We start from the raw sequence: 12526 nt of genomic DNA on the forward strand, positions 1-12526 counted from the left end.
ACATGATATCCAACATTAAACTCCCTTTTCTAAAGGCCAATTAATTCTTTTTCCTTTATTTCCAAACGGTTTTGAACCATTTTTTCTCCTTAGCAATCTAAACCCAAAAGTTTGCGATTTTCAACCATTTTTTCCCTTCATACAGTAACTTTTTTCCAAAAATTTGTTCATTGTTTAAACATGTCGACAACTGATGATATAGTCAATCTGATGCTTATATATGAAAATCGAAATAAACCCGTGCATCGCACGGGTCAGGGTCTAGTTTTCTTATACAGATCTCAAAATGCTTGTGCAGTCCATAAGGAGCGTGATATATACATAGGGAATACACCCGATCTTATTGTTGATTTCCAATGTGAAACTTACGTGTAAAAATATGACACCGATTTCCATTTAGCAACATTTTCGTTTCATAAAAAAAAAAAAAGTAGGAAAAGGGACTGCAAAACCCTACTTACTTCTCTCGTATCTCTTTTTCAGTTGAAATATTCAAAATTGAAGGCTGGACCATACAAATCATCATCTGTTTGAAGAAAGGTAAATAACACTCTCGTATCTCTTGCGTTAATTATTTTTTGCATATGTATGCATTCTCTTGAAGATTGAATGCTTGATTTTACTTTGAATAGTAATGGTAGAAATAATTATTACATTGTTAGGAATCAAATCATTGTTATAGAGTCATAAGGTTTAATAAGTCATTGAACTTTAAGGACTAATAGTTTAGGATAACCTGAATTTGAATGGGGACTGACACTGATATATCCGGTAACGACAATGCATCGGTGAAGGTGCTGCTCCGGCACGGTGGTGATGCGGCCTTCACAGCGGAACAATGGGTGCCTGCAGACACGTTAGCACTCTAACTCTCAAGTCAGTGCAGGAAATGAGTTTGAATGTGTAAAAGTGTGTGAGAAATGAATTATACCTTCAGGGCGATGCGGAATCACCCATATATAGGAGGAGGCGCTAATGGCTTCCGTGAAATGTGGTGCCTCATCAAGGAGCCGTTGGAGGCCACAGGTACGGTGTAGGAAGTGCAGGGGTGTGATTCAGTGTGTTGGTACACACCGTTGCTGGCGTGCTCACACAAGACACCGCCCCTTGGTCTGAAGGGTTTTGTCCACGTGTCATTACAGGATTGGCCTTCTGTCCGGTCCAGAACATAACAATCTTTGATCACTCTTTATTTATCTCAAGGTTGAACTCCGAATTACTAAGTTTCTCTTTCTTCTCCTAAAATTGGAGGTTACGACCAAAACGAAGAGTCACAAAGTTTGAATTTTTTGATCAGAATTATTTTCGACTACCATAAGAAATCCAAATAAGGATATGTGTTTCTATTCTTAGATATTTTTCACTGTTCTCCATTGATCATCCCCTTTGCTGCAGTTGCTGCACCTAAACTAAAATACTAAAGGACATAAACAGTAAATGGAGAATACTTGTTAGTATATTACAATTATGGCTTGCCTGGATTGTCTTATTTACTGGCATGAGCTCTTATGAGACTGTTTGGGAGAACATATAAAAATAACTTATCGCATCTTCCTAAGATGTCTTCAACTTATTTTCATAAGTTCTGTATGATAGCTTATGAAAAGAGCTTATATGTAAATAATTTAACTATTTTATCTTTTGTTATAGAAATAGCTTACACATAAACCCTTATTCTTTATAAGTGTGTATCCTATAAACTGCGAATAAGTTGTTTATCCAAACATGGCCTTAAACTAACGGGTCAAAGTAATACATTTTAGGTTAAATTGCAATTTTGGCAGCTTAAGTTGTTTTCAAGTTTTTTATTGGTCCCTTAAGTTCATTTTTTTTATTTTCGTTTCTTTAAGTACATGTTTAGAAACTTTGGTCCAAGTTTTTTGTTTGTTTCATTCTGGTCATTTAAGGTATGTTTGGATGGAGGATTTTAGAAGGGAAGGGTGGGAGAACTTAGTTTTGTCTTTTACATTATGGAGAATACAAAATGTTTTTTAATGTCAATTAAGTGTGATTGAAGTATTATATGATTATTCACCATGTTCTTCTTTAACCTGTTTTTATTTTATTTTTGAATAACAAATATATTTGAAGATATATAACTTAGCTCTCCAAAGTCCTCCCCTCCAAAACCCTCCCAAACCGCCCTCCCAAACAGATCTTCAAGGTACAAATATTTCATACTTTGGTTCATTAAGTTAAGAGTCTAACGTTGTAACTTAAACGAACAAAGTTTCAAATGTTTGTAACTTAAAGATCAAGTGTTGATTTTGTTTATCCTAGGATTTATTCGAATGTTGAATCTTCAGTGTCCATGTAATATTTGTAGAAAAATAATTATGTTTTCTTGTAAATTGAGACAAGTCCTAGTTTTTCTTAAAACATTGCATAAAGAAAGTTAAAGGTTACATACATTAAAAACACCTGCAATCGTTAGTATTGTTGATTGTTGATTCAGAAATAGTCACAACTCATGAATGTATAATTTATATTGTTTTGCAGTGTTGATCGTAGTTGCTGTTTAAGGATCATGATCATGTTGTGTCATTGGCCAGAAATTACAATGCATACCTCTTTCCAGCGAGCGATGATTGATTCTACGGTTTTCTTAAACCTTCCCAAGACCCTGCACACAAAATTTTCGCTATATAATTTCCGTTCCCCATCAGTGGTTTCCTCTACAGCCAGAATCACTTTAGATCAAACAAATTCCGGATCATAACGAATCGCGGAAATATGTACTGTAATTTCTGCAAAAACAAAGTTCTTGACGCTGTCACAACTTCTCTTTGTAATTGCCTCTCTGAAACAAACCTACATTTTACAGTTCTGGCTGTCAAATCAAAAGCTTGTGGCAAAGTAAGTATACCATATTCCAATCGTTGTTAATTCTATTTTTTTATTGACTATTATTTACTTAGAATTCTGATATGTTCGAGAAGATATTTACGATAGCGAGAAATATGTACTTAATGTGTAAAATTTAAAATCAATAAAAAAAACAAAAAAATCAGTGGGCGTTGAATGCGATACAAGTGTCTCTAGTTAAACAGTACAGGTGACAAAAAAGAAATGTATCGAAATTGGTGCCCCTTTTCCGTTACTTTTATCAGCTATCGATTTTATCCTTCATCTCTCAAAACTCTGAAACCTCGATCCACAATTAAATTCATCAATATCCCAATCCCCCAACAAGTATTATTCTTCATAATGCACAATCGATCAATGGCATTACGCAAACGAACCTTGCTCAAAGTCCTCGTCCTAGGAGACAGTAGGTATGTACAAAAACTTCATTTTTAGGGTTTTCCAATTCCCTTTTATCTAACTTCAGTTTTATTTTTTCTTAGGGTTGGAAAAACTGCCGTGATAAATCAGTATCCTTTGCAATTTCTGATTTGGTAAACGATTAAATTTTTAATACTATTACCTATTTGATTTTTTCATGTGGTGTTATGTTTTTGCTTCGTTCGCATAATTTTGGTAAATAGTACTTTTTAATTAAATTTGCAATGTTTTCAGGATCGTAAACTTGACTAGTTTAGAATAAAATTTACTTGTTTGATGTCGTGTTTTGATTGCGATCTATGATAGTTTGGAGAATTGTTGTCAAATGCGGCGTCAACTGTGTTCATGGAGAAATCAAAATCCCTTATGTCGCAGGTCAAATTTTAGCCATATAACTTTATTTAAAATGTGATGTGTCTCACTTCAAATCAGTCGAATTGTAGTAATGGTTTATCGTAGTCAAAACGAGGCCAAAGTCACAAGCACATAGACATCAAAAACCCTAATGTTTCACCTCAGACCGTAGTTAGATACTTTTATTTAAAACTTCGTGTATCACATCAGAGAAGCCGAATCCATTATGATCTATTACAATTTAAAATAATAAGTGGAAAACAATACTTATGGCTAAACTCGATGAATTGATATGGTTAATGACCGGGTAGGTAGGTTGGAGTGGTCCTTAATATTCTCTCTTATTCCAATTACTACCATCCTTAATCCTTGGTAAATTATAGCTGTTCAACACTACTCTAAAATGTATTGTTATTGCTCTCTAGCATTGAATGTGGTTCGGCACATAATTAGGATGATAAACATTTAATGTTGCTGAGTTTCTTTAAATATATTACTTGATTTGGATTCATTTAAGGTTATTCATGGATTTTCCTTTCTAGAAATCGGCATATGTGGTCTGTTAACTACTTTTATAGATATGTCCACAAGAAATTTTCAAAGGAATATAAAGGTACAATCGGTGCCGATTTCTTCACCAAAGAACTGAAGATTGGTGACCAACTCGTCACTCTGCAAGTGAGTTTTCTAGTTCATTGTATAGTCACTCTGCAAGTGAGTTTTCTAGTTCATTGTATATTTTTATGTAGATTGTGTATATCTGATTGCTTTGTGTCTGGATTGTAGTTATGGGACACTGCTGGGAGAGAGCGATTTCAAAGTCGTGGTGTTTCATTTTATAGAGGGACTGACTGCTGCGTACTTGTGTATGATGTTAATCAAATGAAATCATTTGATGCACTTAAGAACTGGCATGCAGAGTTTGTACAAAAGGTTTAATATGACATCTCTTTTTTTCTTTTCTTTCTGATTTTGTTAATTTGTGTGATTTTCATGATAGGCTTGAGGCCTTGGTCCTCTTACAATTTTTCAATTGTTAATTCAAAATAAGTATCAATAATAGATTCTTTTGAGTGCATTTGAGGTTTTCCTCTACACATTCCACATTTCGTAGAGGCCAAAGTCTTCTTATTATTGGTGCTTTTAGCCTATTTTTCTATCACATTTTACTGTTGTTTCTCTTTTCCATCCTTCACTGGGTGCCTTAGTCAGTTTCCCTTCTATCCGGAAGTTTTGCTCTCTGCTCAAGTACTCAAGTGAAATTTAACGGGCTCTAAAAATCCTGAAAAATTAAAACTGGAGATCTATGACAAGAAAAACAGATAAAATGTTAGAGAATTTTCATATGTTTATTGATTCTGAAAAACTGAACTGATAGTTACAAGTATTTGTACATTGGCTTATCATTCCTTTAGGTTGATAGTAACCTTCACGCACTCTAAAAAACTGAGACACTTTACAACTGTCAGAAACTAACCTGTAACATGTGACACGTTACCAGCTGTCAAGGCCTAACTGAATGGTGCCAATGTGGAACTGAGCAGGCAGTCATTGCTTTGAGACAGAAGAACCTTATACTCCCACATGCTTGGTTCACTATACTAAGATAGTACATGTTGTTACCTATATGGGTGGAGAGCAAAATTCTGACATACCGGCCGATGTATGGCACCATGGCACCACCATCCTTCATAAAATTGGCCACGGTGGAAATCCAAAAACCCGCCACCGCCATCTGCCATGGCGCCCCTATGGCCGATATTCTTATTCTTATTGAATAAAACAATTTTTCTAGATTATATAACCTGGACTACTCTGCGTCGTAATTTTTCTGTTTGCCCACAAGATATTTGAGCTGACAAACTTGTTATAGTTAACAGTCAGAAACTAAACATGTGACACGAAACATGTAACATGTGACACAAAACAGGCTGTCAAGCACTAACTGACTGGTGCCAACCTAACTTGTTATAGTTAACATTCAGAAACTAAACATGTGACACGAAACATTGCTTTGAGACAACATAACCTTATACTCACACATACTTGGCTCCCTATACTAAGATAGTACATGTTGTTACATTCATGACTTCCAACAATCATAGTTTGATGCTAGTTTTGGGTTTTTTGCTTTATTATTCATCAATGTTATCGATGGCAGACCATAGCGGAGAGCCAATGTTATCTGACATACCGCCGACATATAGTGCCAAAATATCTGAGTATGGTTCTGTGGCACCGCCATCCCTCGCAAAGTTGGCCATGGCGGAAAGCCAAAAACCCGCGGTGATCTCTGCCATGGCGCCACTATGGCCGATATTTAACAACACAGTTATATTATACCTAATAGTTTCTTTATATTCTTATTTAGCACTTCTAGATATCCTCTTACTTTCTTGTCATCCTTGAATTTCTGTTAAGTAAATTATACAACCTGGATCATGGATTTTTTCTGGGGGAATGAAGCATTCGAATTCTTCTATTTGAATATATCACTGCTTGATTTGTTATGTAATTGGATTGCTCTGGTAATAATTTTTCTGTTCAAAAAGGTTTGAACCAACTAGATTTTGAAATTCGTTGATATGACAAATTTCTATCACCTAGTTCAGTGATAATAGTGTCGAAACCTTAAGTCTACGTTATTTTCATTCTTTGATTTCTCTATGGATATCCATGTTACTTTTCAAAATATTACACATCCTTCAGTTTGAGTTTTCCATTGAAGGTAGGAATTCGTTAAGATTGATGTTTTGTGAAACAGGGAACCCCTACAGATTGTACGACTCCTCCAATTATACTGCTAGGAAACAAAGTAGATGTTGATGGCGGGAGCAGTCGAGTGGTAGGAAAAAGCTATTGCTCTTGTAATATATATTTCTTCGTCTCCTGCACAGGGATCTAACTAATTATGTTCGTTGCAGGTTTCTGATGAGAGAGCAAGGGCGTGGTGTGCTTTGAGAGGGAACATTCCTTACTTTGAGACATCGGCAAAAATGGACGTCAATCTCGATGCTGCATTCCTGTCTATCGCCATGTCTGTTTTAGCCAAAGAGCGTGACGACATGTAAGCTTTTCTTTTGATTGGCATGCTGATATACAATATCACACTCACACACACAGTTAACTGTTTCTTGCTTTTCTTGAATATTAATAATTAAGAGTTTGCCTTAGTGTAGTACAAAAACAAGAGAATTGTGCATTTCCACTTGTAGTTATATTACATGAATTATCATATTTATAAGAAAATGATAATAGGTCGAAATGTTGCTAACGAGCGATATTGAAAGTATTGAACTTTGTGTTTAAGATATAGTTAATTTGGTTAAACATTTCCATGTACTCATTGAAAAGAGCGAGTTGAAATAATCTTGCAATAAACATGAGTATTCTTACTATTGGCTTCTCTAAAAAATCATAATGTGGAAATCAAATTCTGCCCCTCAATTTTCTTTAGAAGTTCTCTCATTTAGCAACGATAGCAATGTTGTAACGCTGTAGAATAACAGTCTTTGATGAAACTGCTGTGAACACTGCCAGGCTATCCTTGTTTTGCTATTAAGGAAATAGCAGCAGCCACCATACCAGTTTCTACTAGCAGACTATTGCTTGTATATTCATCATTTTAACTATATTTGACTGCAATACTATCTGCTATTAATGCTAGACTGTACCTCAATTAGTCGAATGGTGTATTTTAATCTATGAAGCACGGACACATCTAGGACTAGGCGTGTCGCGGTGTCCGACACGTCGGTGTTCGACACTCCTATGACACCCGTACGGCACGTGTCGAACCGGTGTCTTAAATAATTGATTTTTCCCACTCCTACGATCGGTGTCCGACACCTGTATAACACTCATACGAGCCGTGTCGGACAATTCAGATAAATATCTAACACAATTTTTTTTCTCTTGCTTCCGCACACCATAGATACAAGAATAACATATGTTTTGAGAAATGTTGATCAATTAGTGGTTATAGACATTATAGTTGATTATATCGTTTTTAGCTCTTTTGATATTAGATGAATAAAGAAAGGTCAAATACTATGATATCTTGTTGTAGAACTTTTTCTAATGACATAAATTGCTCAAGTTAGATGTTTATATATGTATTTTAATTTTCAATTTAGACCGTCCTTAAATAAATTAACATATATGTAACGGTGTCGGTGTGCTATATTTTTTACATTAGCGTTGTCGATGTGTCTGTGTCGTGTTAAGTGTCCGTGTCGGAGTCCATACTTCATAGATTTTGATTAGTGTATATATTGAGTTATTGAACAGTAACTCCGCTCATAGTTACTTTTAAAATAACTCGATCCCCTCCCCATTAATACTGCAATTCTAAATCATTATATGCATCACACACCAGTAACTTACTAGTGTTTAAGAAAACTGACGACTGTGTAGTATGTAGCCTCTCTTAGAAATTGTAAAAGCTTGTATTTGATACAGTCACTTCTTGTAAAGAATATATGTTGAGAGCTTAATAAGTACTTTTCTTCTCCAAATCACCATCAAGGGCACTACAAGTTGTAGCATGTTTGAGAGCCTCTATTTGAGAAATCTCAACTTCACGGGCCTTCGAAACATTAGTCGTTTGAGAGCTTAAGAAGTAATTTAATTATATTCACAACTTGATATATTTTCGTTTCTCAACTTCAGTTCTCGCTTTAGATGTTTTATGGTTTTACCACGACTTGATATATTTTCGTTTTAAAATGATCCTTAGGCAAGGAAAAAGAACTTCGTGATTAGATTTTTATTCGAATTTCTTTTTTTATTTTCCATGAAGACACAGCTAGAAATCACATGACTTCTTTGGCTCTCGGTCTGAGTTTGGTTGCCAGGAAAAGTTTATTTTTTTGACAGAAACCCAGAGGAGAAGCTTAGAATTTCAGATAATCTTTGTTTATGCTATTTTTTGTAATAGACACAAGATATTTGTGTAGTCTTTTGCATTATTTTTCGGTTTTTTTTTTTTTTTTTTGGAAGAGGGTGCTTGTGCCTCTTAACATTTAGTCTGAACTTCTGCTACTAACCAAATGTTTGCCTAACTATTTCCTGGCGAGAAGTGTTGTCTATTGAATTGTATCCGAGTGAATGTTTCGGATGCCACAGTTTGGATTTAATCCTTTTCTACCCTAAATTTGATTGTTTGATTCGATCTATTTCATCAATATGCACTTTATTCATGTATTTGCTCAACTTTCTTCCCTCTTTTGGGGACTATCGTCGTAGTCCCAATAACTTTCGGTTAGTAATCGAACCCGATATTCTCCATTAGTTAGGTTAGTTTCTCACACATAGTAATTAGTAAGAACTACAACATGCACCTAAAAATAAGAGCAGGGTTTTGGAATGATGACCCTCGAGAGACAGGGGTCTTAGGACATGGTGCATACCATAGGTTACATAAATCATTGACTCGCCTGGAAACCATGAACCAAATTGCGGTAAAACCTAAAAACATCATCGGCCCACCTGCATAATGCGTATGGTAGGTAGTTGATGAGACGAGTGGTAGACCGTTATTTATAGCATAGACTACTTCTAAATATTAGATATACCTCCAATGTGGGACTTGCTATTTTCCCATCTCTCTAGGAAACATCACCAATACACTCTGAGGTTGAGAATCGAAAATGAATTAATAGTCGTAATAGTTGCTGGTGATATAGAAAGACTTGAGTTCAGTGTATACTCAATTAATACACAAGCTCTAGAGGCAACAAATTGTCCTCGAGATGTGGTTGAGAAGCTGATAGTGCAGACAACAATGTGTGATTCCATTGATAATAAGGCTTGTTTTGTTAAGGAGTGATAAATAGTTCTAGAGGTAACACATAGATTTTAATTCACATCGTAAATACTACGAACCCAAGTAGCGTATCGACTATGTATACCCACATATCTAATTCTATGAGAGTTGTGTACCGCGTACCTGAAACCGTACCATGTGCCGAAGCGAATTACGAACCGTATGACTGGTGCAGACCCTTGAAGATCTGTTGTGTGTTTTCAATAAAATTCTTCCCCTTTTTTTGCCAATAAAATAGCATGTTCTGGTAACATTTTTTTTCTATCTGACAAGAGATTTCAAAAGATGGCTGCTTAACTGACTTCTGAATTCATTATTTGATTATCTTTAGCAGATACTCTCAACCATTTCCAGAGCCTGCTGCTGCTGTTGTGAGTCAACAGAGGGTCGGATGTGCATCTTGGTGTCAATTTCTCTCTAATGCATTGGCAAAACTTCTTCGCATTATTTCTGGAAGGAGAACATGAACTCTTGATGCTGCCATTGTAGTCCTGTTTGACTTGTGGTCCATCTTCAGAATGTATCATTGGAAGGAAACTATTGTCAGATTGGTTTTGTTGTCAGGTGAATAATTGTTGGGAAAAAACTCAAGACATCTATTTATCGATAAAAGTGGAAAGATCGACACGCTAGTGCCGGTCTTAACACTAGTGTTTATTTTAAATTGATAACATGGAGATGAAATACTCATGCTGTGAACAATTGTGATAGATGGAAGATGAAAGACAAAGTTAACTAAAATGCATCTTCTAAGAAATAATATGAAATAATATTTTGGTATTTTCAAAATTCATGGAAATGATAAATATGTTTTCAAAATTTGTGAAAGAAAATGATGAAGAAAAGAATAAATTTATTCTTTTATGTATACTCCCAATTTCTACACATATTCGTCAGTGGAATTACTGAAATTAAATGCCCATAAACCTCAAATAATAGTTCATAGTTATCATAACATCTTTTTCTTCTAAGTCATCGTCCGACCGAATCTAGTCTTAGCATACATCAACGTTAAAAACTCTTAGGAGAGTTTCCGCCCATTTAGGTTTTGCATGTAAAACTCAAGGGATTACTCTCCGCAACTTGTGCGCCGAGAATTTACATATATTTTAACTTTTAGTTCCGTTTTTTCAAAACCATCTTTTTAGTCCCTCTACTCAGAAAATCAACGAATTTTTCAGGTCACCCTTCTTTTTAAATGATGTGGTGCATTTGTTAAAACACTCAATTTTCAATATACTTGAGCTATGTCTTTTACAATAAATTTAGGCATTGGAGCTACATCCACATAAGAATCATCAGCGTCAAGAGTCACTACTTGTAGGTTACAAAATTATAATTTTTTAACTTCACCAATCTTCTTGCACCAATCATAAGCAAATAAAGAGGACTGCATAATCTTGCAATAGCACAAATAATAATATAGGTCTATTGAAGAGATCGAATATCAATACACTAACAATCATACAAATTTCGATTAATAACACAAATCTTCAACCTCTCAAAAAAATAAAAATAACACTAAATCTCCAACTTTGAATAAATTGAAAACTCTAATAATGATTTCACAACACAAATGTATTATAATAGTTCCAATTGTATAATGAATAAAAACCAATTTATCACAATTAGAGTCATTTTAAAAAATAAAAAATAAAATAAACGAAATCACAAAACCCTATATAATGAAAATTTTGATTTTTAAGAATTATACCTTGATGTTGGTATTCCCTGCACGGCACAATGGTAGAGCCTGGAGACGCAAATAGTGTCAATCCGAATTAGGGATTTGTTAATCCTATTGTACTCTCTATATAAATTATAAACACTACAAAATTAGGGTTGTTGATGGATTATGAAGCTTGGAGGTCGGATACGTAATACGTAATACTAGTGCCATGCGAATATAAGCCTTTGTTTTTTTCAAAAAATACGAATATGCACTTGTTAACGTAGTTTTTATAATATAAATTATATATGTGTCAAATACTTAAAAAAAGATAAAAATTTACCACAATAGTTTTTGTTTATAAAAAATAAAACATGAAGATTAGAGGTGGAATTTAGGGTGCAAAAATTTAATATTTGTGCACCATGCACAAGTTTTTGTACATCAATGGATCATATGAAGAACACATTATTACAGTAGCCTCAACTTGATCAAATCTCCATGGCTTTCTCTCTCTATGTCTTTGCTTTTGTACGACAAGAGTTAAAAAAAATCACGAAAATAAGGATATAACTTTTCATTATTAATAAGAGCAGCGATATAATATTTCTTAAAAAAAAAAAAACAGAGTAGCGATACCGATACATGATGATATATTAAGATAGAGTTGAAAACTTGCATGACACAGAGCTACCCTCGTTAAACTATAAGCAACACCTTTGGCTTGTCTCCGAATGTACTTCACAATGAAGTTCGTTAAATCAGAGACCATAAGGTGTCTAGAATCTTTAATGATTGCTATGAACTTTGAGACACCATCACTACCCTTGTAAATACTATCCTCTATCACATTGGAATCTGTTTTGAAATCCATATTCATCATATTATGATCTCTTTGCCATTTCATGACATATAAGAGACTCTCAACGCTTCTCCCATATCCACATCCAATAAGGGTTTGATCCATTCTGTTTTTTGTTATGACAAAACTTCCTTCTTTATCCCCTATACAAACTCCAATACCTACCTTGTTGAGGGAATTGGATAAAGAGGCATTTACATTGCATTTATATATGCCGACACTTGGCTTGGTGCACTTCACTAACTCGTCGTGCAATGTATTACTAGTACCTCTACTCGATACCGCCATTCTTATATTGGAGACCAGAATCCTTTTCAAAATTCATGAATACAATAGAAGACCCAGTGGCACGGCCTACAACTGATGAGCCCAACAGATCTGAAATAGTTATAAAATTTTAATGCTTGTCACCCGTTGGTCCTAGTTTAGCCAAGCTTTCCACACACTTTTATTACCACCTCATTACCCACTAAAGCTTCTTCAGAAAGATCCTCCCTCTCTCCTCTAACTTTTGTAACTGCAGGTAAAC

The 12526-nt window shown here is 34.8% G+C and overlaps 2 protein-coding genes across 3 annotated transcripts; one reads left to right on the forward strand and one right to left on the reverse strand.

The window, feature by feature from the left end:
* The first annotated feature begins 358 nt into the window (after nucleotides 1–358).
* LOC146914635 (ras-related protein Rab7-like) lies at nucleotides 359–10265 on the forward strand. Of its 2 annotated transcripts, none has more exons than XM_085717436.1 (8): nucleotides 359–540; nucleotides 2500–3275; nucleotides 3348–3374; nucleotides 4218–4317; nucleotides 4426–4572; nucleotides 6404–6484; nucleotides 6564–6706; nucleotides 9798–10265. In XM_085717436.1, exons 2-8 carry the CDS (start codon nucleotides 3070–3072, stop codon nucleotides 9931–9933), a joined length of 840 nt encoding a protein of 279 aa, XP_085573562.1. In that variant the 5' UTR covers nucleotides 359–540; nucleotides 2500–3069; the 3' UTR covers nucleotides 9934–10265. The 2 variants fall into 2 exon arrangements, with proteins under 2 accessions (XP_085573562.1, XP_085573563.1); XM_085717437.1 differs by having other exon boundaries at nucleotides 9801–10265.
* Nucleotides 10266–11174: 909 nt separating this feature from the next.
* Nucleotides 11175–12285, reverse strand: LOC146914636 (uncharacterized). Its single transcript, XM_085721104.1, has 2 exons — nucleotides 11830–12285; nucleotides 11175–11219 (listed from the first exon to the last, which is right to left on the reverse strand). Exons 1-2 carry the CDS (start codon nucleotides 12283–12285, stop codon nucleotides 11175–11177), a joined length of 501 nt encoding a protein of 166 aa, XP_085577230.1.
* Nucleotides 12286–12526: the final 241 nt, after the last annotated feature.

This window comes from Medicago sativa, chromosome 6, assembly GCF_051527215.1.
Source record: "Medicago sativa cultivar Bolivia chromosome 6, Bolivia_mono, whole genome shotgun sequence".
In the NCBI taxonomy this organism is placed as follows: Eukaryota; Viridiplantae; Streptophyta; class Magnoliopsida; order Fabales; family Fabaceae; genus Medicago; species Medicago sativa.